This window comes from Coregonus clupeaformis, chromosome 1, assembly GCF_020615455.1.
Source record: "Coregonus clupeaformis isolate EN_2021a chromosome 1, ASM2061545v1, whole genome shotgun sequence".
Classification (NCBI taxonomy): domain Eukaryota; kingdom Metazoa; phylum Chordata; class Actinopteri; order Salmoniformes; family Salmonidae; genus Coregonus; species Coregonus clupeaformis.
In genome coordinates, this window is record NC_059192.1 from 61,501,492 (window position 1) to 61,526,992 (window position 25,501).

A 25,501-nucleotide genomic window follows, 5' to 3' on the forward strand; every position below is an offset into this window, starting at 1 on the left:
TGACATGTTGAACAGGACAATGCACCAAACCGATCATCCCATCTAGTTAAAGAAACCCAATGAGAGGAACAGCACCTGCCACAGCCACACAGTCACAGACCAGCAGCTTCAATGGAAACAGCCCTGGTCAGGATGAATTCTCCTGTCTCACATTCTTAATGCTCTATCTCTCTCTCTGCTGGCCTCATCCGTCTGCTTAATCTGTGTACACCTTGAGTTCAATGTTTCTCCAAATGTGCCACGTTTAGCTCAGGATACTTGAGATCAAATCAATACAGCGATACAGGAATATAGCCTGTCTTTGAATGCTTTGTTTGTCTTTTTTTTGCAAACAGACAATGCAAAGAAATCCTGATCCAGAGTTAAAGGGAAAATCCACCAAAAAATATATTTTGGTATTTTTTTCATTAGTCCACTGTTTATACTGAAATTGGTGCTTAATTCAGGTAAAACCAAGTATATTTTATTTTCCTAACCACGTAAAAATGTATCTGATGATTTATGCATATGTACTTTGGATGGTGTACGAGTGCGAGAAAAATAAATAAATGAAAATGTATGCACTCACTACTGTAAATCGCTCTGGATAAGTGTGTCTGCTAAATGACAAAATAAAAAAATATATATTAATAAATGTGCACTTATTGATCGTGTCCCTACTTATAAATATCTGGGCATCTGGATTGACAAAAAGCTATCTTTCAAACAGCATGTTGATGAGTTACTTAAGAAATTAACAATTAAAATAGGCTTCTTCTATAGGAAAAGGTCTTGTCTTTTGTTAAAAAAAGAATAATAATTCAGTCAACATTTATTCAGTTTATTGACTATGGCGATATCATCTATATGAATGCTGCTGCCACTGTATTGAAGCCATTGGATGCAGTTTATCATAATGCATTACTCTTTATTACAGGCGATAGGTTCAGTACACATCATTACATTTTGTATCAGAAAGTAGGCTGGCCCTCCTTGAAGTCTCAAAGATCGATGCATTGCGCTCTTTTTGTCTATAAAGCCCTCTTGCATAAACTTCCGCCATACCTTACCACATTGTTAACCTTCCGGCATATAAAGTATCAGACACGGACTCAGGTATGGCTAACCCTGGAGATCCCTTCAATCTTGAAAACTTGACTGCTGACATGACATTTTTTGGGGGGACTTTATCAACAGTGGACTAATGAAAAAATTACCAAAAGTCGTTTTTTGAGTTTATTTTCCCTTTAAGCTGAGACATGCTGCTGACTAGGCTATGCCTAATGATGTTACTAACTAGATGATGTCAGTCACTTGCTTGTCGCTAACAGCATGGTATGATATAGGAGTGGAAGGTACCATCCTTCATCCAGAGTAGGGGTCGGTCCAGTGAGTATGTCTATGAGACTGAGTAACATCCTCCACAGACTCCACCACAGGAGGCTGCTGAGAGAAGGGCGGCTCATATTAATGGCTGGAACGGGACAAACGGCATCACATCAAACACATGGAAACCATGTGTTTGATGATTTTGATACCATTCCCCTCATTCCTCTCCAGCCATTACCATGAGCCCGTCCTTCCCAATTAAGGTGCCACCAACCTCCTGTGGTGCGCATCTACACACAATACCACATCATTACAATGTGGGAAAATGTTTTTAGAAATTTTTGCAATATATATTCCTTTACATAAGTATTTACACCCCTGAGTCAATACTTTGTAGAAGCACCTTTGGCGGCGATTACAGCTTTGAGTTGTCTTGGGTATGTCTGTATCAACTTTGTACATCTGGATTTGGGGATTTTCTCCCATTCTTCCTTGGAGATTTTCTCAAGCTCTGTTAAGTTAGATGACGAGTGGCGGTGAACAGCAATCTTCAAGTCTTTCCACATATTTTCAATGGGATTCAAGTCTGGGCTTTGGCTGTTCCACTCAAGGACTTTCACATTCTTGTTCTGAAGCCATTCCATCGTTGCTTTGGCTGTATGCTTGGGGTCATTATCCTGTTGGAATGTAAATCTTCGCCCCAGTCTAAGGTCGTTTGTACTCTGAAGCAGGTTCTCATCAAGGATTTGACTGTATTTGGCTCCATTCATTGTTCCCTCTATCCGTACCAGTCTCCCAGTCCCTGCCAATGAAAAACATACCAATAGTATGATGCTGCCACCACCATGCTTCATGGTAGGGATGGTGTTAGACGAGTGATGAGCTATGCCTGGTTTTATCCCGACATAGTGCTTTGCATTCAGGCCAAAGAGTAACATTTTTGTCTCATCAGACCACAGAATCGTTTGCCTTATGCTCTCAGAGTCTTTCACGTGCCTTTTTGCAAACTCCAGGAGTGCTGTCATGTGCCTTTTTCTCAGGAGAGGCTTCCGTCTGGCCACTCTCCCATTAAGCACAGATTGGTAGAGTGCTGTAGAGACTGTTGTCCTTCTGGAAGGTTCTCCCATCTTAGCCAAGAACTCTGTAGTTCTGTCAGAGCGGTCATTGGGTTCTTGGTCACCTCCCTCACCAAGGCCCTTCTTGCCCGTTTGCCCGTTTTGCAGAGACTGGATAGTTCCATATTTTTTCAATTTCCCAATGATGGAGACCACTGTGCTCTTGGAAATTCTCAATGATGGAGACCACTGTGCTTTAGGAAATGTTCAACACTAGAAATTGTTTTATACCCTTCCCCAGATATGCCTTATCACAATTCTAACTTGGAGATCTACGGACAGTTCCTTGGACTTCATGGTATAGTTCCTGCTCTGACATGCATTGTCAACTGCAGGACTTTATATAGACAGTTGTGTTTCTTTGTAAATCATGTCCAAACAATTGAATTGGCCACAGGTGGACTCTAATCAAGTTGTAATGACATCTCAAAGATGATCAAAGGAAATTCGATGAACCTGAGCTCAATTTGGAGTGTAATAGCAAAGGGGTGTGAATACTTATTGTGATGTCACGAGAGGCTGTGTCCTGGAGGGACGTTACATCCCCCTGAGGTGGCTGCAAACCCAGACAGCTATGGCTCCATCTGCTGGTATGGTCGGGAACTCCACCCCTCTATGGCCAATCTTCCCACGCAGCTGAAACAAATGAGGAGCTGATGAGCTGAAGGTTTGGGAAGGGAAGAGACACCGTCTCCAAGCTGGGCTCTCTGGAGGACAAGAGTGCTGCACGTCCACTTCCATGAGGAATATAAGGATTTGGAGATACTTACCTTTGGGAAATACTCACCTTTGGATATATGCACCTGTGGAAATACGTGAGAGACATTTGGAAGGACTTTTTGCTGGGTTGGCCACTAGCTGCAACGTGGACTACAGTAAGGCTGGGGAAAAGTTATCTGAGCGAGTGAGAATTATGATTTTGGATGTGGAAGAGACATCCCTGAACTGTTAACCCTTAAAGAGCCACAAGAGAACAGAATTTTGTTATATTTTCGTTAATTTCCCAAGACCTATAATAAAATCCTTGTTTTGTTTGAACCTTGTCTCCTTGCACTACTTGAGCAATCCCGCTGAAAGCTGTGTAGCCTCTCGTGACGTCACAGATGGTGGAGAATACGGGCACGCTCAAGCGTTAATAGTGCATGTCAGAGGAGGATACCGAAGGTTTGATCACCCAGTTTTCCAAGTTGGCCGTAGGCTCCCCGCCGACTGAAATGGAGGACATATTGAAAGCCCTTGTTGCTGGCCAGCAAGCCCAGATGCAAGCAAACGTGGCTCTCTTGGAGGAGCAAAAGAAAGCCAACCTTCTGAAGGCAGAGGAATTGCAGTTGCAGAGACAGAGGGTGGTCCAAAATACCCGCCCAATAAAGGCAAGTGACTTTATATCTAAGATGGGAGCTACCGATGACATTGAGGCATACCTGCATGCATTTGAGGCCACGGCCACTAGGGAAGCCTGGCCCAAGCAACAGTGGGTTGGTCTGTTAGCCCCCCTTTCTAACCGGGGAATCGCTGAATGCTGTCCGGGACCTGGGCCCTGACCAGGTTACTGACTATGATGCCCTGAAGTCTGAGATCCTCAGCAGATATGGACTCACAAAGTTTGGTATGGCCCAGCGCTTTCACAGCTGGACCTTCCAACCAGACCAACCTCCTCGGGCGCAGATGCATGAACTTGTCCGAATCGCAAGGAAATGGCTGGATCCGCAGAGGAATACAGCAGCGGCGGTGGTGGAGGCCGTTGTGGTGGATCGTTACCTACGCGCCCTGCCTTATGAGGCAAAACGGTTCATCAGTCAACAGGCCTTGACCACGGCTGATCTGACCGTGGAAGCTGTGGAAAAGTACCAGGCCACAGCGGAGATGCTGAATGCTTCCCGAAAAGACCCCAGGAGTGCGGCCCCACCACAAATGGGAAGAACCCGTCCAAAGGACCCCAAGGTCTCGAACCCAGCCACGTCAGGACTTATCCCGGCTCCAGGGGGAGCCAGAAACCAGGCGGGTCCAAGAAGAGTACACCAGGAGGGGGGAAACTCGACAGTGTTACCGGTGTGGGGAGATGGGACATATCTCCTGGCAGTGTGGGAAACCAGCCGATGAACCTATGCCCACTGCGGAGTCCTCCAGCTCAGCACCCACACACCGTTTTGCCTCGCTCTTGGGAGTCGTAGATGGCGGCCCAGATCGACCCCCCCACCTGCCCGGTAACTGTGAATCACCATGATGTGGAGGCCTTACTGGATTCTGGTAGCCGGGCCACCCTGGTGCGTAAGGATTTGGTGGGCCCAACGTGTCTGACCCCCGGGGAAAGTCCTCCCAGTTTCCTGTGTCCATGGGGACACCAGAGAATACCCCATTACTGAACTTACAATGACCAGCACACGGGGAACCATACACACGACGGCGGGGGTGGTTGATTCCCTCCCCGTCCCTGTCCTAATTGGACGAGACTGCCCAGCCTTTTACCCACTCTGGAGAGAGTCTCAGGAGAGGATAACCCGAGTACCTCGGAAACGGAGAGGCAAGACTCATCCTGGGAAGGCTCCGGTGCAATCCTCCGAGTTACTCACTCCCGCCCGGGCTCTGATAGGGATGGCAGGTGCCCAGACCGACACAGAGACGGAGCTACAGAATCTGGACAAAGAACTGTCTGGTCTGAAGGGGACCGCTGAGAGGTATCGTTTGTTAAAGCAACAGTTAGACATGAAGACAGAAGAGTTAGATATCCTCCAGGCTAAACTCCAACAGAGCTCCTTCCCTAAGCAACAGGAGGAGCTGGAGAGGCTGCGCAGGACCATCGAGGAGTGTGAGGAGACCCTGCGCAGTAGTAAGGAGGTCCAGAAGAAGGCAGAGGAGAAGTACAAGGTGTTGGAGAACAAGATGAAGAATGCGGAGGCAGAGAGAGAGAAGGAACTGAAAGCTGCTCAACAGAAGCTAAACTCTGCTAAAACCAAGGCTGATGCGTTCAGTAAGAAACTCAAGGAGAGACAACAGGAGGCTGAGTCCCTGGTCCTAGAGTTGGAGGAGTTGAAGAGAGAGCCGTCTGGCAAGCACCACGGCAATGCGGACGCCCTCTCCCGGCGTGATGCCTTCTTCGCTGCCTTTACCCCGACGAGGACGTCGGTCCCGAGGAGGGGGATGTGTGATGTCACGAGAGGCTGTGTCCTGGAGGGACGTTACATCCCCCTGAGGTGGCTGCAAACCCAGACAGCTATGGCTCCATCTGCTGGTATGGTCGGGAACTCCACCCCTCTATGGCCAATCTTCCCACGCAGCTGGAAACAAATGAGGAGCTGATGAGCTGAAGGTTTGGGAAGGGAAGAGACACCGTCTCCAAGCTGGGCTCTCTGGAGGACAAGAGTGCTGCACGTCCACTTCCATGAGGAATATAAGGATTTGGAGATACTTACCTTTGGGAAATACTCACCTTTGGATATATGCACCTGTGGAAATACGTGAGAGACATTTGGAAGGACTTTTGCTGGGTTGGCCACTAGCTGCAACGTGGACTACAGTAAGGCTGGGGAAAAGTTATCTGAGCGAGTGAGAATTATGATTTTGGATGTGGAAGAGACATCCCTGAACTGTTAACCCTTAAAGAGCCACAAGAGAACAGAATTTTGTTATATTTTCGTTAATTTCCCAAGACCTATAATAAAATCCTTGTTTTGTTTGAACCTTGTCTCCTTGCACTACTTGAGCAATCCCGCTGAAAGCTGTGTAGCCTCTCGTGACGTCACATTATGTAAATGAGATATTTCTGTATTTGATTTTCTATAAGTGTGGAATAAGTCAAGGGGTATTCATATTTTCTGAAGGCACTGTAAGTGCATCTATAGTGTCTGCTCTGTCTACTATGGCATGTTACACCGTCAAGGTTGGAGCTGAGAGGGAAGAGTAATGACCTATAATGAGACACTGCCTCACATGTTAATTACAACCACCGACCAGCCAAGCATGCATGCAATGGTACAAAAAAAGCCATAATTTATTACAACCTATGTGTTGTGATAATTGCGTTGTTTGCTCTATAACCTGTTAGTTCATATGCCTTACGACTATGATATACAGGCCTAAGGCCGAGACAATAAGAAGGCACAATGGCAGAATAAATTCAACCAGACCTTTGTTTCATCACAAAACCGGAGAGCAACCTCTGTCTGGTGAAGTCCACAAAGCATATTGTACGTAACAAACAGTTACATGACCTACAGCATTGTCAAGAAAGTTAATGTGTCCGACATTTTCGGACTACTAAACAACTATTGATTTAGAACCACGGAGAGTTACTGCAAGTCGCAAAGAAAACAGGAGCTGCCTCCACTATTCCAGCACCATTTCAACTTCAACATTCCAACATCAAATCAAATCACCTATGCTTAATCTAATACAGAGACAACTAAAATATACCAAAAATAATTCTGTCCAATCAATGTAAGCTAAATATGATATGGCTGTCCATGGTTCTGATTTGTTTGTGTGTGTGTGTGTGTGTGTGTGCGTTCGTGCAAGTAGAAAAAACATGTTGACTCACCCTACTTGTAGAGAAACACCAACGCCATCCTCCTCTCTTTCATGTTGACGAAACGGTCTATGACTCTGTCATACAGTACACGCTTTTATTTTTGTTGTCCTAGCCTACCTGGCTAAAATGCTTCCTCGCTAGCCTAACTTCCTTTCATGGGCAACATTAGCTAGTTAACATTAGCCTTCTACATCTAGCTACATATTGAACTTCCATCCTCTCAGTCCAGTGGCACAATATATTAATGTATGGTTTGATCAGAATAACTTTTATAATCGTTGGCCAGTACAAATAATTAAGTAAAACCACAAGTCCAAATCCCTATCTCAATCCATGGCAATTTAGGAAAGGACACATTTTGCTAGATAGCTAGCCACTGGAGGACAACAACACAATGAGATGCAACAATTCAAGTTGTTTATGTCAATGATGTATTTCTCTTGATGCAATGTGATAGGAGAGAAGCCAAATCCAAACTCGTTTCCCTTGACATTTTTTTTTGGCACGCCAGGACCACTCACAGTTGAGTTCACTCAGTTTAGCTCAATGCTGATTGGCTATTATTTTATACTTTTTTATCAAGGGAGGCCAAATGCTTGCTGGCTTTCCTTGCATTCAATGCTACGGGCAGCAGCAATGTCATACTCTTTATGACCAGACAGTATCAGATAGATGGCCTATACATACAGAGAGGCGCTGTTTCGCTCGCTCGGATGCTTTCTCCGGTGAGATACAATCAGCCTCAGTAATGCAATTTTTTTTTATCTCAATGGCTTTACTCCTGGCAGCACGGGAGGGCAATAGTTTTTTTCTATCCTTGGAAACATGGTTAGTGTTTGAATTGAGAAGGTCTTTGGTGATAAAAGCATCTCCAATGTGACCCTTTCTACTGGCCCAGCCATTTGCTTGTCAAGAGCCTTCACACTCTCAAGATGGCTGACAGTTGACACGGACAGAGTCAGCACTAACACCTTGACTCATATCTCACTGTCACACTGAATAAACTACATCCACACTTACAGTAATATTGATGTTAGCCAAGCATACTGTTGTTTCTCTCACAGCCGGGTGCCACTCAATATAGGCTACTGTACATTGATGATGGGAGAGCTTAGCTGTAGCAGTCACAATACAGTATCACACCCAAAACAGTACACTGTAGTATCTAGACAATGTATGACTTTGCTGACATTTACAAATGGTGTCTTAGAGGAAGTTGACTCAGCTTGTGGAAGCATCTGGAGAGCATTTCTATAGGGGCACCCTAAAACAGGGGAAGTCTGTTATGTGGCGTCCTGGGATTGGTCTGTAGGGAAAACACCCATATCAGGTTACATAGGATATATATACCTTGGTTGGGACAAAGGACTGGGAGAACAACATATTAAAAGATTGGGCCGGTTGTTCTCCAGATGTCTGCAGAAGTCTGTAAATTGGCGCTGAAATCTTCGATGTAATAAACTATTATAATCGAGGACAGTGCCAGCGGATTTCTTGTCATCACAGCATCTCAGCATCGTTCGACACTACAACACTCTCACAGAATGATCCAAAAATAGCATCTGTGATTGATTGTCATTCTTAGATTAGGCACAATCTAGGCCTATATGCTGGAATAGTGTGTAGTACTGTACATGTTACTCCTGGCTATGTGCTTTTTCAAAGTCAGAATTTTTTTCTCAAAAAGCTTAATCCTTTAGAAGGAAACAAACAAACAAATAAAATATTTGTTTGCCACAAATATGTCACACTCTTAGGTGGTTGGCCGACGCTAAAAACAGTGAAGTTGATCAATCTACATCGAGGGAGGAGCTGATTTTTTGTATATGACAACGAAATATTCTTATAAACAAAAACAATTGTTGCCACCTTCAGTTCTTGCAATTTATCTCAGGAAAAGTATATTTCAACACTGTCTGCTCAGGCAAATTTGCGAACTGCTAAACTATTTTTATTTTATTTCACCTTTATTTAACCAGGTAAGCCAGTTGAGAACAAGTTCTCATTTACAACTGCGACCTGGCCAAGATAAAGCAAAGCAGTGCGATAAAAACAACAACACAGAGTTACATATGGGGTAAAAAAAACATAAGGTCATAAAATACAACAGAAAATATATATACAGTGTGTGCAAATGTAGCAAGTTATGGAGGTAAGGCAATAAATAGGCTATAGTGCAAAATAATTACAATTAGTATTAACACTGGAATGCTAGATGTGCAAGAGATTATGTGCAAATAGAGATACTGGGGTGCAAAAAGAGCAAAATAAATAACAATATAGGGATGAGGTAGTTGGGTGGGCTAATTTCAGATGGGCTGTGTACATGTGCAGTGATCGGTAAGGTGCTCTGACAACTGATGCTTAAAGTTAGTGAGGGAGATAAGAGTCTCCAGCTTCAGAGATTTTTGCAATTCGTTCCAGTCATTGGCAGCAGAGAACTGGAAGGAATGGCGGCCAAAGGAGGTGTTGGCTTTGGGAATGACCAGTGAGATATACCTGCTGGAGCACAGACTACGGGTGGGTGCTGCTATGGTGACCAATGAGCTAAGATAAGGCGGGGATTTGCCTAGCAGTGATTTATAGATGGCCTGGAGCCAGTGGGTTTGACGACGAACATGTAGTGAGGACCAGCCAACAAGAGCGTACAGGTCACAGTGGTGGGTAGTGGATGGGGCTTTGGAGACAAAACGGATGGCACTGTGATAGACTACATCCAATTTGCTGAGTAGAGTGTTGGAGGCTATTTTGTAAATGACATCGCCGAAGTCAAGGATCGGTAGGATAGTCCGTTTTACGAGGGCATGTTTGGCAGCATGAGTGAAGGAGGCTTTGTTGCGAAATAGGAAGCCGATTCTAGATTTAACTTTGGATTGGAGATTCTTAATGTGAGTCTGGAAGGAGAGTTTACAGTCTAACCAGACACCTAGGTATTTGTAGTTGTCCACATACTCTAGGTCAGACCCGTCGAGAGTGGTGATTCTAGTCGGGTGGGCGGGTGCCAGCAGCGTTCGATTGAAGAGCATGCATTTAGTTTTACTAGTGTTTAAGAGCAGTTGGAGGCTACTGAAGGAGTGTTGTATGGCATTGAAGCTCGTTTGGAGGTTTGTTAACACAGTGTCCAATGAAGGGCCAGATGTATACAATCAATCAGAACACCTGTACATACCCCTCATGATGAAGGCAGCCGAGGACAGGAGGTAAAATGGTGGAAGTGGATGCTGAGTTCGAATCAAGCAGCGCATCAAGCACAGTTGATGAAGATCAATGTCCTGAATGGACAACAGTAGTGCCGAAAACTGGAACAAAAAGGAAATTGTCTAAAATTGGAGTGGATCATACGTCTATAAATGATAATGAATTGCATCTTGTTGGGATGCGTTTGTTGAGTAAGGATGTAAGTATGCGCTGGGAAAAGTGGAGTCTGTCAGAGTGACCAGGAGTGGTCTTTTATTGATTAATTGTATTTCTGAAGAACAGAGGAAGATTGCAGTGGGCCTCAAAATAATCCATCAAAGGAGTCATCTCAGGGGTGATGACTGATGTTCAGGTTGAATGCCTGAAGAGAATTCCTTGTGTGATTGGTGCCCGGTGTCTGACCTGCTGGGTGAATGGGGAAAAGAAGAAAGTCTGTCGGTCCTGTTGTTTTTTGATAAAGAGCATCTACCTACGCATGTAAAGCTTGGTTATGTAAGATACGCTGTAAGAGTTTTGTCCCTAAACCACTGCAGTGTAAGAACTGTAAAGGATTTGCCCATGTTTCCATTGCGTGCAGACAGACAGAGTATACTGAAGAATGGTGTGCAGAAATACGACGGTGTTGCAATTGTGGTGGGGGATCATGATCCCGAGTTCCTGGAGTGCCATGTAAGGGTGAAGGAGATTGAGGTGGCAAAAGATAGAGCGACCAATCGAATCTCCTATGCAGAGGTGATTCAAATTATTGAGAAAACAAGTGATGCTAGTGAATATATGTAGTGAATGTTTGCTGCCAGTCAAAAGAGTGTGTTAAAAAGGTGGATTTTGTGGCGTTGGTTGCCATAGACTAGTTTTTGGGACTTTTTACATCTGAAGACTTGCAAGGGGTACTGGCGTCGGAAGGCAGCCCGCCTTCCCAGGCTCCCCTTGAGCCTGTGTAGGGATCAGATCAGTTTTTATTTTATTTTATTATTTGGTAGTTTGGTATTTTTTCTTTTTTTCTGTTGTTGTCATGGTTCCACCTGTCACCAGAGGGCAACAGAATCCGTCCTATAGACTATTATTTTACATTTACATTTTATGACAGGTGTTTTCTATTTTCTAATTGTGAGTTCCCCTTTAAGAGACGTGTTCTTTCTGTTTCCCTTTGCAGTAGCTTGATTAGTTTGTCATGTGTGTTTGCCTCCTGAGGAGGTTCTCTAGTCCTAGTGTTTGTTGTTTTCTCAGTGTTACTGTAATCCTGTTGTTACCTATTCTCAGTAAAGTATTTACGTTTACTTTTACCACTGATTCCTCATTTGGTCTATTCTCTGCTCCTGGGTCCAACCTCATCATGTCACAACAAGCTACTGCCACCAACATGGACCCAGCAGAGATCACCCTCATCAAGAATGTTATAACCCATCAAGGAGCACTGTTGGGATGGCAGCAAGAACAACTCTCCCAAATATCTGAGACCCTTCGGGCACGTACCGATTCCCTCCTACCACGGCCCAACCCCAACCCAGGAGGAGCCAATGCCCAAGTCTCATCGCCCAGTACTACAGGTGTCGCCATAGTACCTCCAGGGAAGCTGCGCCGGGAACACGAGATCCCTGCCCCCGAGCGGTACATCGGTCACCCGGGAGGATGCAAGAGGTTCCTTACTCAGTGCTCTCTGGTTTTCGAGTTACAGTCCTCCTCGTTCCACACCGATCGAGCCATTATCACCTACATCATCTCTCTACTCTCAGGCAGGGCCCTGGCATGGGCTACGGCTATGTGGGAACAGCAGCCATCATCCTGCAGCTCCATATTGGCCTTCACTGCCGAATTGCAATGAGTCTTCGACCACCCAGCAAGCCGACTGTTCAGACTCCGCCAAGGGGCCAGACCAGTGGCTGACTTCGCCATTGAGTTCCGCACTCTCGCCGCCGAGAGCAGGTGGAATACGGAGGCACTGGTTACCGCTTTCTACTAGGGTCTGTCTAACCCCATCAAGGACAAACTGTCCGCTCGAGAACTGGGAGAGGACCTCGAGTCACTGATAACACTGGCAATCAGGGTTGACAACCGCATCCGAGAACGTGAGAGACAGCACTTTTTTGACACCATCCCGGTTTCCTGAGCACCCCAAGCCCCCCAAGTCCAGCATTGAGGAACCCATGCAGCTGGGACGCACACGTCTGAGCCCACAGGAACATGACAGGCACATGCACGAAGGCTGCTGCCTCTGTTGCGGAGGTCTCGGCCATCTCCGTGCTACATGTCCAGAGTTGACGGGAAACGCCAGAGCTGTGCAGTTACTCCCCAGCCACCCAGTCACCATCTGTCACTACCTGCAATCCTCCATTGGGACAACTGTCAGCACCACATTCAAGCCTTTGTGGACTGGGGCCTCGGATCATTTCATGGACCAAGACTTCACCAGTAAACTACAAATCCCCTGCATGAAATGTCCCATCCCTCTGCAGCTTCAAGCGCTCGATGGGCGTCCCATCAGCTCCGGCCAGGTGGAGTATCAGACCAAGCCCATTCTACTGCAGGTTGGGTTGAACCATTCTGAGACTCTTAGCTTTCTTTTGATCACTGCTCCCGAGAATCCTCTGATCCTAGGGTACCCCTGGCAAGTGCTCCATGACCCACCATTCTCCTGGTCCACGGGACACCTGCTAGACTGGGGCAAGAACTGCCTAACCAAGTGTCTAAGACCTCCACCAAGAGCCTCGCCACGTTCCCGGGTCAACAGGTATGGCTGTCCACCCATGATCTTCCCTTAAAGGTGGACTCGCGGAAGCTCGCTCTGCATTGGACCATTCAAGATCCTGAGTCACATCAACCGGTCACCTACCGTCTCCAGCTTCCCAGGTCTATGAAGGTCTGTCCATCCTTCCACGTCTCTGACTCAAGCCGGTAAAAACCAGTCCCTTTTCTCCCCCCACACCTGCCCCTCCGCCTCCTCGACTTATTGATGGCCGCCCTGCCTACACTGTCTGGCGTCTGTTGGAGGCTCGCCCCGTCCGAGGTGCGCTGCAGCACCTGGTGGACTGGGAGGGTTACGGTCCCGAGGAGCGGGCGTGGGTGCCTGCCCGGGACAACCTGGATACGGGACTGTTCGGGAGTTCGACCAACTCTGTGGTGGTTGCACTGGCTCTGCGGCTGGAGACGCTTCTAGAAGGGGGGATACTGTCATGCTTCCACCTGTCACCAGAGGGCGACAGAGACCATACTAGAGACTATTATGACACTCAGGTGTTTTCTATTTTCTAATTATGAGTTCCCCTTTAAGAGAGGTGTTTTCTGTTTCCCTTTGCAGTAGTTTGATTCATTTGTCATGTGTGTTTGCCTCCTGAGTAAGTTCTCTATTTTTGTTTTCTCAGCGTTATTGTAATCCTGCTGTTACCTATTCTCAGTAAAGTGTTTACTTTTATCACTGATTTCCTTGTTTGGTCTATTCTCTGCTCCTGGGTCCAACATCATCATGTCACAGTTGTTTTTGGGAATCCTATTTCCGTCCCACACAGTAGGTGGCGGGATGCACATTAAATTGTGCTATAGCCAATATACCAAAGAAGAAGCCAGTGACCTGCTTCTATCTAACATGTAAACACGGCCTAAGATGAAATTGTGATCTGTTGTCAGTGTGTTAAGAGGAACTAACGTTAGCTCCCAAAGACTGAAATAAGATAAATATATTTTTTCAAGTGCACTTGAAATATGCTGCATGTAATATGAATGGTTTTGATCATATGAAGAGGTAACTTTGTTGACCATTTAGCCAATTTATTGAAAGCTAGCCAATGTTAGAGTTGACTACCCTAGCCAGTTAATACTGTAAATGTGCAAGCTCAGGAAGCTAGCATTTCATTAGCTATCTCTCTGTCAGTGGATTCAATTTTGAATCATGTTTTGGCATGATTGTCTCATTTCAAGTAACTACTTGCAGGCTTAAAGAAATATTAAACCATAGAATTTACATAGAAATCCAAATAAAAGCATGTAGATAGAAAGACTTGGGTCATGTATGCTAGAATGGAGTTTTCATATCAGCCAACACATATAGATGGGTTAGCTGACAACGTCTGACAACGTCACGAAAACAATGCGTGATTCAACAGGGCAGAAGTCTCTGTGTTGTAATTCTGGATGGTCAGATAGCTAGCAACAATGACAAGTAGCTGCCAAGTGGGGAATCGTAGGTGGCTCATTTCAGCTAGTTTTATCTTGTTCTTGATACCATGTCTTGTTTTGAGGTGTTTTGACTGATGTAATGTTTATGCTAAAATGGCTAATATCTGCTAGCTAGCTAACCAACAACTGTAACAATTTATTTGAGAGACAAGTGCTCATTGTGCAAATGTATTTTTTCAATAAACATTGGAGACAAAATATAGTTCACATGTTGTCAACAATCCAAGCCAACCCCTGTCTGTTTTTCCCCAACTATGGCATAGCCTGCACATATAGGATACCTTGCAATTTTATGACTTTGTGGCTGAGCCACCTAGTGGCCACTCTGCAGAGCTGCCTCTGTAACAAGAGTAATTATGTAAAACGCTAACCTGCCAATACAACAGATCAGATACAGGTAACTTCAAAATAAATGAAACATGATGGTGGTGGAAAACGCCATCTCAGGCACTGCTCCAGAATCTCCCATAAGAGTTCAATTGTGTTGAGATCTGGTGAATGAGATACACACACACACTTTAAACCCCCTATGCTCCATTGAGACCCCTCTTTCAAAGTCACAGAGATCTCGTCTTCTAGCCATGGTAGCCAAAATAATGGGCAGCTGGGCATTTTTATACATAACCCTAAGCATGATGTGATGTTAATTGCTGTATTAACTCTGAAAACCACAACTGTGTGGAAGTACCTGCTTTCAATATACTTTGTATCCCTAATTTACTCAAGTGTTTCCTTTATGTTGGCAGTTACCTGTATGTGATCATAATAGAAGTCCAATATCATCACAAAAGTGCCCTGTTGTATGAGGAATTGACAAGTGTGCCTGGATATCACAGTGACTGAGTTATGTGGATGGACATGTTTTGCTGTATTTGTGGAATTGTAGAGTAGCAGCAGGATTAAGAAATGAGTTGTTTTGCTATGTAGATATTGTAGTGTACTGTCCAGAGAGGAATGAGTCTCCCCCTCCTCCTCCTCCTCATCATCAGTATCTCTGCTGAGACCACTCACTCCCATCTCGCCAGTGTGTGTAGCTACTGTAGCTATTCTCCAGTGTGTTTGGAAGGCCCTCACTACCCCATCCCCCTCTCCTCTCTTTCTCTCTTCCTCTCTCATTTATTTCAATATATAGCCTACTCTTTCTTTCTCGCCCTTTACCTTCTCCTTGTTTCAACCTTGTTTTCTCTCCCTTTATCCTTCTCCCCTCTCTTTAGTTCCTTATACTATCTGTTTCTCCCTTTGTCTCCTTTCTCTTGCCAAGTCTTTTCCTTCATGTTCCTCTCCCTCTTTCCACAGTCTTTACTTTCCCTTGCTATCATTGATTGATTCCTAACACAAGCCAGTGACCTCAGAGGGCAATTGAACTCAAAGACAAACATGCATTCTGGTAATTGTACAGCAAAGGGAACCAAACATCCATCAAGCCTATTGAGACCATAGAATCAGTCTACACAGGCAGTTTTGTTTTGAACGACTGTAATAAAAAATGTAAATAAAGTTTAACCTATACCACTCCTTTTAGTAAATGTAAATACTCAATAACAGTCATTACTTTGCGGAGAAGATTATGTACAGTCATTTCTTTCATCTATTTCAGTGCGTTTTTTTTTGCTGACTATGACCTGCACCTCTTAAATACCACACCATCAAACAATAATCGCTGACTGTTGACAAGAGGCTCTGTACCATGTTTTGAAAGTGCCGATATTGAATAATTCAGCATCAAACATTAATAAGCATAAGTGCTTTGCTTTCTCTGTCTCTGTCTCAGGCAGATGCTGTTACCACACGTGTGAGTATGCAACACAGCTGGTGAGGCTGGAGCTGTGCTGGGGCTCTGTCTGAATGTGTTCAATGGGCATTGTACTGTGTGTGTGTGTGGACGTGTTTAACTATTCTTGTGGGGACCAGAAGTCAAACAAAAATTGGACCAACTGGGGACATTTTGTTGGTCCCCACAAGGTCAAATGCTATTTCTCGGGGGTTAAGGTTCGAATTAGTGTTAGGGTTCGAATTAGGTTTAGGGTTAGGGTTTGGATCTAGGGTTAGCTTTAGAGTTAGGGTTAGGAGCTAGGGTTAGGTTTAGGGTTATGGTTAAGGTTAGGTTTTTGGGTTAAGGTTAGGGTTAGGTTTAGGGTTAGGGGTTAGGGAAAATAGGATTTTGAATGGGACTGAATTGTGTGTCCCCACAAGGTTAGATGTAGAAGACTGTGTGTGTGTGTGCATGTGCATGTGTGTATAATAAGGCATCACACACTGCAGTGACCACAGGCTCATTATGCGGAAATATGACATAAGGATGCATAATCTATACACAACAATGGTAATACCATTCCCATCTTGAAGCCATACTGAACCTTTTACTAACTGCCAATAGACAAATGCAATACAGCACAGAACAGCACCGGATAGTTTAGTGGGCAGTGTTATCCACAGCTTTTCTGTTTCTCCTCCTTTCACTGTACTATCATGTGATACACATTCTAGAAATGTTAACATTTCCATGCTGGATCAAATTACTCTGCAACAAAGACGCTGTTCATTTCATGCTCAATTTCATCCAAGAGAAAACATTATTTATTCCCTGAAATAACAAAGCTTTTGTCCATGCAGTGATCAAGCAGTTTGTGTCTGGGACAAAGAGTATTCACACTCTATGCCACTCATTCTCTCAGAACATTCAAAACCAGGAAATGATATAGCCTAAAAATGTCCAATCAATTCAATCAATCTGGTATAGAGCAAGGCACCATAGATGTGGAGCAGGTAGAATGGACCCAGCTCTCTATTCCACATGATTTGTCAAGGACCTGTGAATAAGGTGGTACAAATATATACATTTTACATTTTAGTCATTTAGCAGACACTCTTATCCAGAGCTACTTACAGTTAGTGAGTGCATACATAAATATATTATTTTTTTTATAAAAAAGGAAACATCTATAAATAGGGATGGACTTTAAAAGCTGTCAAATACTAGGAAGAACTAGGATCACAGAACCAACTAGAAAAACAAGCTCTAACCAAATAAATGCTGAAACACTGGATGCCATTTATGTGAGACATACTGATTGTTGTGTGACACCAACACATGGGGGTAGATAGGGGGGTAGCTCTCTAATCATCAATCTGTGTCTTTAATCATCCATTTGTGTCTCTGAGAGACCTGACTGTGGAGGAGTGTCTGCTCTGTGATTATCATCGATCTACCCACAACACAGGCCATTTCCAACCCGTCGGGACACAGAGCCAGGCTCCGACTGGCTGACTCTGCCCACAAAGAGAGGCCTATTTCTGGGGACCAAGGAAGGCCAGAGTGGGTGGTAGAACCAGGGTCTTAATAAAAGTTCAAATAATCAAATATAGGCCTAGAATCTAAACACTGTTCAAATGATATCCTTTGGGATTTTGTCATTATCTTAATAATATGCCATTTAGCAGACGCTTTTATCCAAAGCGACTTACAGTCATGCGTGCATACATTTTTGTGTATGGGTGGTCCCGGGGATCGAACCCACTACCTTGGCGTTACAAGCGCCGTGCTCTACCAGCTGAGCTACAGAGGACCACCTACATCTTGCATGGCTCTAGTAGAGATGATTAGTTAAATATATGTTATTTTCTCCCTCCGCCTTGTGGGATGACACAGATCGATTAAGAAGCCAATAATGCTGTAACACATGAAATATGTAGGGGAACATTTACAGGCAAATTGTTTAGTAGTATTACTGATGGGATAGTGGATGGGATAGTGGCAGGTCGTTAGCAAAAAATTAAGCTGAGGTAGACAGAGGCCAGAGGGGGGTACGGTGTGTGTGTGGAGGGGCGTGGGTAGATTTGCCTCTATCCATGCATAGAATTTGTTCCATGGGTCAGAATACTGGTCTGAGGGACAGGGCAATTACAACAGGAGGGCTTATCAGAGAGAGGTGAGGGTTATCACCTGCTGTACACACACACATAGACACAGAAACACACACTCTCCATTACACACAATAGAGCGGAGGGGTTTGGCTGGAGAGCGAGGGGAATGGGGGGAGCATGGTCGAGGGTATGTGTGTGTGTTCTTGGGAAGGGGGGGCGGGGCTGTTTAAGAGCTTGATGGAGGAGGCCTGGCCTTGATACACAGTGGGGGATTAATGAATGTGATGATGCCGGGCAGGGGGAAGAAAGGGAGGCTGTACAACACACACTCCGGTGCACATGCCTTGCTGCTATGGTTGGTGGTTGTGTGTGTGGACGTGTTTAACTCTATTTGTGTGTGTGTGTGTGTGTGTGTATGAGTGAGTGCTTATGGGGTACAATCCTATTGGGAAAGGTGTGCGTGTGTGGGGGGGGGGGAGGGCAGGAAGCGCAGGCAGGCTGTGGGGGGAGGAGGTGGGCTTTAGCTTTTAGCTACTGTTGATGAAAGATGGGGACTCATCACTGCATTAATGTGTGTGTATTGTGTGGGGGTGGGAGCTCAACTCTTCAAATGCACAGCATCCCTATGGCACTTCAGCAGCCTATTCCTAATGCTTTCCTTTAGCTCTTCACTACCCATTTCTAGTCATTTCCTATTATTTCCTTTATCCCGTTCTCTCCTCTCCTTAGTTCACTACCGCACCTGTCCTTACCTTTCCTTCTTTCCTCGCCTTTCCACCTTTCCAGATCTTCTCCTGTCCTGTCTTCTCATCTCCTCCCCCATCCCTCCTTTCTCCTCTCCTCCTTTCTTGCCCCTGTCATCCCCGACCCTGAGCACTTCATTAAACAGCGTTATCATACAGTACTGAATTTTAAACCCATAAATAACAGGAGTCAGGTCTCCCTCCCGCTTTCTCTTTCTCTCTCTGTCTCTCCCTCTTTCTGAGTTCTATAAACACATCATCTCATGCCTTGGGATTGGTTCTACAGTCGACTACAGGATTGTATATAGAGCAGCAACGGCTTCAAAGCAAGGCTATAAGGATATGTCCTTAAAAGGCTCTAACCATACTGCCTGTCCTTACATTTTATAGTAAGTGGAATTTCTACTGCACATATTGCATTTATAAAGTAATAATGCGTAGCTGTTACTATGTAGGCTACGAATTAAAGGACTATGCTATTCTCTGTGAATTTGACCAAGAGGGAAAATGGCACGCTGTTATGTCTTAATCAATTACTAGAGAATAATACAAGATAAATAATCTTGCCGTTAAAGCTCTCATGTACGATCAAAAATCTGCTACACCACGCACCAAACGGAGAGATTCAGAGTTTATACGCACAACAGAAGCATCTAGGCTAATGCTCAAAACAGCCTCGGAGACAGAGACAGAGACAGCCTCTATGAGGAAGAGTGATGAGAGCAGCATCAGACTACAGGACTACCACTGAGCTGAGAGAAGAGAGGAGGACGCCACTCACCTTCAAATGACCTTTAGGCCTAACATCTCTCTCTCTCTCTCTCTCTCTCTCTCTCTCTCTCTCTCTCTCTCTCTCTCTCTCTCTCTCTCTCTCTCTCTCTCTCTCTCTCTCTCTCTCTCTCTCTCTCTCTCTCTCTCTCTCTCTCTCTCTCTCTCTCCCTCTCTCGCACTGTCCATCTCTGAGATGACATCCAGAACATGGTGGATTTTGACAATAACATGAAAGCTACACAATAGCCAATTTTTTACATTAACATCTTCTGTGTTCTATGGGTTATGGTGTACCATATCAGTAGTAGGATAAACACACCAGTCTTGTGTAGTCTCCAGTTACAGCTTTAGGGGTAAGTCCCCCCAGGACTCAGCTCTCCAGGACCCCTCAGATGACTGGGCCACTCGATCGATAATTAGAACAATCCCTATTACGGCGTCTCATAGGCCCTTGGAGACTGGATCTATTGCAGTGAGATAGATGGCTATACAGAATAGGGCAGTATACTGTAGATTGAAGGATTAAGGACTATGGATAACAGTCTTCTGTTCGCCAGAAATAAATGGCTTAAGACTTTGGAGGTGCCAGCATATTGAATGTAACTGAACAAAAGCAATCAATGATCAGATCAAATAAAGTGTTTCCTTCTTTTTAACCAGAATTGTTAAATTACACTAGCAGTGTAGATGTTCCTGAAAAGCAAAGCTGGGCAGAGGGTTGTGTGGTTTCAGTTCAGCAGTTTAGCATTTAGTTTGATGAGTGGCCTGCCCATTTGAATGATGAGGGCTTTCTCTAGGTCACAACTGCACCCCTGGGACTGGTCCTGAATCAGCCACAACACACACAGCAATTCTCCTTTAGCGGGTTAAGGAAGGACCATTCTCTCTCTACACATACTGTATCTCTTGTGTTAGATAAGGACTGTTCCTAAATCAATCTGAATCTGAATCATCTTACAAATAATTATAAAGACGGATTCATTCATTCACGTTTCTGAGTAGAATAAAGTGCTGTAGCCTCCATCACATCCCTTCAACATGTGGCCTGTCAAAAAAAATCTGTGATATTACCATCAGGTAGATTCAATCATAAAGCACTGCTATGTAACTATTACGACCAAGCATTTGGCAGGTTTTTTTAAGTCACACTTGCCGGCAGCCATCTTGGTGACAATTGTGTAATACTGGGTGGTGTTCCTAATGCCAATCCAATTAGCTTAGGTATGCATGAGTGCAGAATTCATTAACCTCCATCTTTATGGATGGGTGGGGGGAGGGGGAACAGGCAGAGGAACGACTGCTCGTTCTGCCTTTGTTTTGCTTGGCCCAAAACAGAGGGAAATGAGTGAGAATAAGAGAGGGACAGAGAGAGAGAGAGAGAGACAGAAAGGTAGACAGAGAAAGAGAGAGAGAGAGAGAGAGAGAGAGAGAGAGAGAGAGAGAGAGAGAGAGAGAGAGAGAGAGAGAGAGAGAGAGAGAGAGAGAGAGAGAGAGAGAGAGAGAGAGAGAGAGAGAGAGAGATAATAAGATGATAAGGTAACAGCTTCTAGTATAAGGTCTGGGCTTGATTTGCCTGACCTCTCCCCTGTTCCCCTGTTCCCCCTCACTGTGTCCGTGTCAGTAGGAGGTATCTCACTCACTGGTAGGCTACGATACCCCCATGCACAGCAGCTCCTTCGGAGGTGAGGAAGATTAGTGGTCTCCTCTGCCAAAAGCAATCCTCCAGACACCTCCAGTCCATTAGGCCCATACAGCACAGAGTGAAGGCTGATAAGAGAGGCAGGCAGGCTCCTCAGTCAGCAATTTCTCTCTCTCTCTCCCCTTCTTTCTCTCTCTCGCTCCTTCTCTTTTTATCTCTCCCCTTTTCTCTCCCCTCTCTATCCTTTTCTTTCTCTCTCCCATTGGGTAATGTTGGAGGGCCACCAGACAGGAGTACTGTAAACAACACAAGCTAAGCTCAGCCAAGCCCATGAGGTAGAATAAAAACAGGATCTGAGATAGACTGGATGTTCTGAAGCAAAAAGCAACTAGGCTATTACAGTTGTGTAGAAAATAAAAAAAGGAAAGGTTTGAGGGTCCTGTGTGTTTGTTATTCGGCATGTGGTGTGTGTGCATTAAACACATTTCCATTTCCGCTTATCAACAAAAGGAGCATATGAGGTGTTTATGCATTTGTTAGAGAAAGAGACAATGAGAGAGAGGAAAGAGAGCGAGAGATAAATAGAGAGAAAGACACATGAGGACAGGAGGAAGGATACAGCTCATCGGAGGAAGGGAAAACTGATTATCAGAGCGGAGCCTGCTATACTTGCAGGCAATCAATAAATGGAGAAGAGCTCCCTCAGCCCCACATGAAATATGAGTCTCTATAATAACGATAATAATGTCTCCCATGGACATCAGGAACAAACACACTCTCAAACACACACACAAAGATAATGTATACAATCAAAGAAGTTAAATCAGTCACCTAAAAGGTTTTTGTTAAATAAATAATATTTTCATAGATGTAAAAAAGCCAACATTGTTTATGCTGGGGTCAAATAACATTATCTATGGACCATAATTAAAACCGACAGCCCATTGACACAGACAATAAATGTCAGCCTTATTGAATAGATCTCATGGGTAAAATAATTGCATCCAGTAAACATCAAGCAGTAGATGCTTTACATCCAGCACGACATATTCTAGCTATTTATGAACTCAACCTATTTGTCCAGCAACACCAGAGTGATGTGCATACAGCAGGTAAAAGAACAAGCATTAACACACGTGTATCCTCCTTCATATGAAAAGCTTTGTCATCAATAAATAACATCAATATGCATTATACATGGACGTCTGTGCAGCCATCCAGCCTCACACAGATGCTCTCGACTGGACAACAACACAACCACATGCCCAGAACAGTACAGAACTCTTTGGATCACTAAGGAACCTGAAGTAGTTTGGATCAGTACCATACCCCTGTCCACTTGAAAAGCTGTAAGATCAAGGTTTTTGAATCAGCACACTAAGAGATGCTGATTTTGGAGTAAGACAGTGGTTGTGATGTTGTAGTATTTGGGGGAGCCCCGTGCTTATGCTGTAAATCAGACAATGCTGTTAGAAATTCGAATTGTGACCTTACCACTGCGCAACACGAAGGCCCAGGCAGATACTTTACTAACAGGTGAAATTCAACAAGGTTACATGCACTCGAGCACACACTCAAACACACACACACACACACACACACACACGCTGCGTGTGGGTGTGCTGCCCATATAAACACAATGGGGATGTGGCTGAGCCGGGAGTCTCGCTCCAGGGATAGTACCTTTCTCTTTTGTTCCCGGGACGCAAGTTTCTTAATTCTCCTTTTCTTTTCTTTCTCATCCTCGATAGCATTGACATCCACATCCCGGTTCTTCTTCAATGCGGAGGCTGCGTGAGCCATGGCGGAATAAAAACGGTAGAAATCCCAGGGAAGTGGAAGCCAACGATCTCAGAGAAAAAGATAAGGAAAGGGAAAAAGAGTTCCGTCCTGACAAGGAGAGTTTTGGAGAATAAGGTTCCCTCCTCAGTTAGGATGAAAAGATGAGAAACCAGCTCCTCCTGTTTCTGTGTCATCCACTGTCAGTGTAGAGGTAGTGCATCTAGAAGTGATAGAAGAGAAGCCGGATGGAGAGACACAGCATCACCAGGCACAGAGGTGAAGAGGAGAGGAGTGATCCGGTTACTACGGTAACCACCCTCTGTTTCTAGCTGTCCTCGTCACGTTCCCCTCCTGGTCCATGGCGGCACCTGGGCAGGTGCTCCGCGTGGATCTGTGTGTGTGTGTGTGTGAGAGATAGTGTGTGTGAGTGAATGTCTGTGTGTATGAATGGAGTGTGAGGGAGCCAGCTGGGGTAGGCAGGGAGGGGGAATGTGAGGGAGAGTGCGGGTGTGTGTACGGCTGTGAGTGTGTGTGTACTTTCCCCCCACCCACCAGCTGGAAGAGCCCAAGTGAGAGATGGAATGGGGGAGACAGTGTAGAGGACAGACTTAAGGGGGAGGTGGGATGGCCCTGATGGTAATTTTCTGTTCCTCACACACACACACACACACACACACACACACACACACACACACACACACACACACACACACACACACACACACACACACACACACACACACACACACAGTGGTAGGAGGGGGAGGAGGTAAAATACCTATCCAATCATATTCAGAGCTGAGCCTTTTTTTAATAGAACTACTATTGTACAAAAGATGGCTGATTGTATAGCTTCGGAATACTAACTGCTGTCTGTCTTTTTAAGAATGACAACAGTAACTTTCAATGTGTCATACATTATCAAAAAGAAAGGACAAAAGGTCCTAATCACTGACATACTAATGCTTATGCTGAGAGAAAACAAATGAATGACAACTAGTTTCCTTTTCCCCCTACATCAGTTATTCAAATGTGCTGATAAAATAGCTGAGATTCTTTGTCCCTACACTGTGGTTATTATTCCATCTGAGGCCAGTGACATTTTGATGGAGGGTCAAATGGGATCAGGGGACTTTTTGTTTCACCAAATCTAATGGCTCTTTGTTGTAAAGAGAGACGGAGAAAGAGGGAGGAAGGGAGAGAAAAGGAATAAAGGAGGAGGATATCCAGAGCAGTGTAAGAGACAACTTTAGACTGGGTTAGATTTTTCAGGGATCAAAAAGAGGGTGTGAGAGAGAAAGTACAGAAACATATTTTTTCCAATGTCATTCACGTCCACTGCTCACGTCAAACATGGCAACGTGGAAAAGGGAACGGCCATCTTTGTTTTCTCTGTCTTTACTTCAGCACCTGAGTGCCTGCGCGGGTACTGCGCCGGCGCATGCCTGGCTGTTTCTGCCTCTGCTTTGTGTGTGTGTGACCGTATGTGTATTTGAGAGGAAGAGTAGAAAAGAGAGAAAAGGATCATCCCTCTTTCTTGTCAGAAAGAGGGCTGCCACACACACAAGGGACACATAACAGGTTTATTCTCCGGACACCAGCCATGTAACGATATGAGCGTGAAATCCCTTTTTATTTTTCTAATAGCGATGCAGACACCAGCTTCAGGGGCGGGGCCCTAGCTCCCCATCATGCATCAGGGGGTGTGACATTATGCCACATTATCATGTTGTCGCTAGGCGAGGACCAATGGTGATGTTCGGGGTGGCTGGTAGTTGAGGAGCACAGAAATGTAACACCAGTTGGGGGTTGCATGTAGGAAATCACAAGAAAACCAACCGCCATTCCTAAAAATCCTTTCTCAATGAGAAGCATGCAGAGAGACAGAGAGAAAAGGAAATGTTTCTCAATGGATAAGAAAAGATAATCCATACTTTGAAAACCTTGCGCTGGAATGATACATGAGATATAAATATAATTTGTACTGATATTTTGAAATATATAGCCTTTCAGTATGTCATAATACAGCCTATCATTGTAAAGAGGAATATTGAGAAATGGTTGCTAAATGCACACAACATCCATAACCATTAGACAGACCCATATTCAGTGGTCAAAGTCACCAATAGCTGGGTTGTTTCCAGTGATGGACTTTTAATAGACCCATTTCACCTTCGCTCCAGGCAACAAGCCATATCAATACAGCTACTGAACTGAAGAGTTTTAATAGGACAGTAAACGACTCAACAACAACAATACAGGAAATAGGCTACTTGCTGCTTGCTGCTTTGTGCAAATCGATTAGGCTGTGCCATGTCTTGCTAGGTTAACTACAAGTTATAAAAAGCTACACATCTCTGTGACAGAAAATGTCAATTTGATGTAA

At 44.7% G+C, this 25,501-nt stretch overlaps 1 protein-coding gene across 1 annotated transcript in view; it reads right to left on the reverse strand.

The window, feature by feature from the left end:
- The window catches only part of LOC121571527 (ankyrin-3-like), a 127,621-nt gene extending 104,043 nt beyond the window's left edge, over positions 1-23,578 (reverse strand). The window contains exon 1 of the mRNA XM_045222111.1: positions 23,017-23,578. Coding sequence (XP_045078046.1) covers positions 23,017-23,136 — 120 coding nt within the window. The 5' untranslated portion in view covers positions 23,137-23,578. The remainder of the gene's footprint in view (positions 1-23,016) is intronic.
- Positions 23,579-25,501: the final 1,923 nt, after the last annotated feature.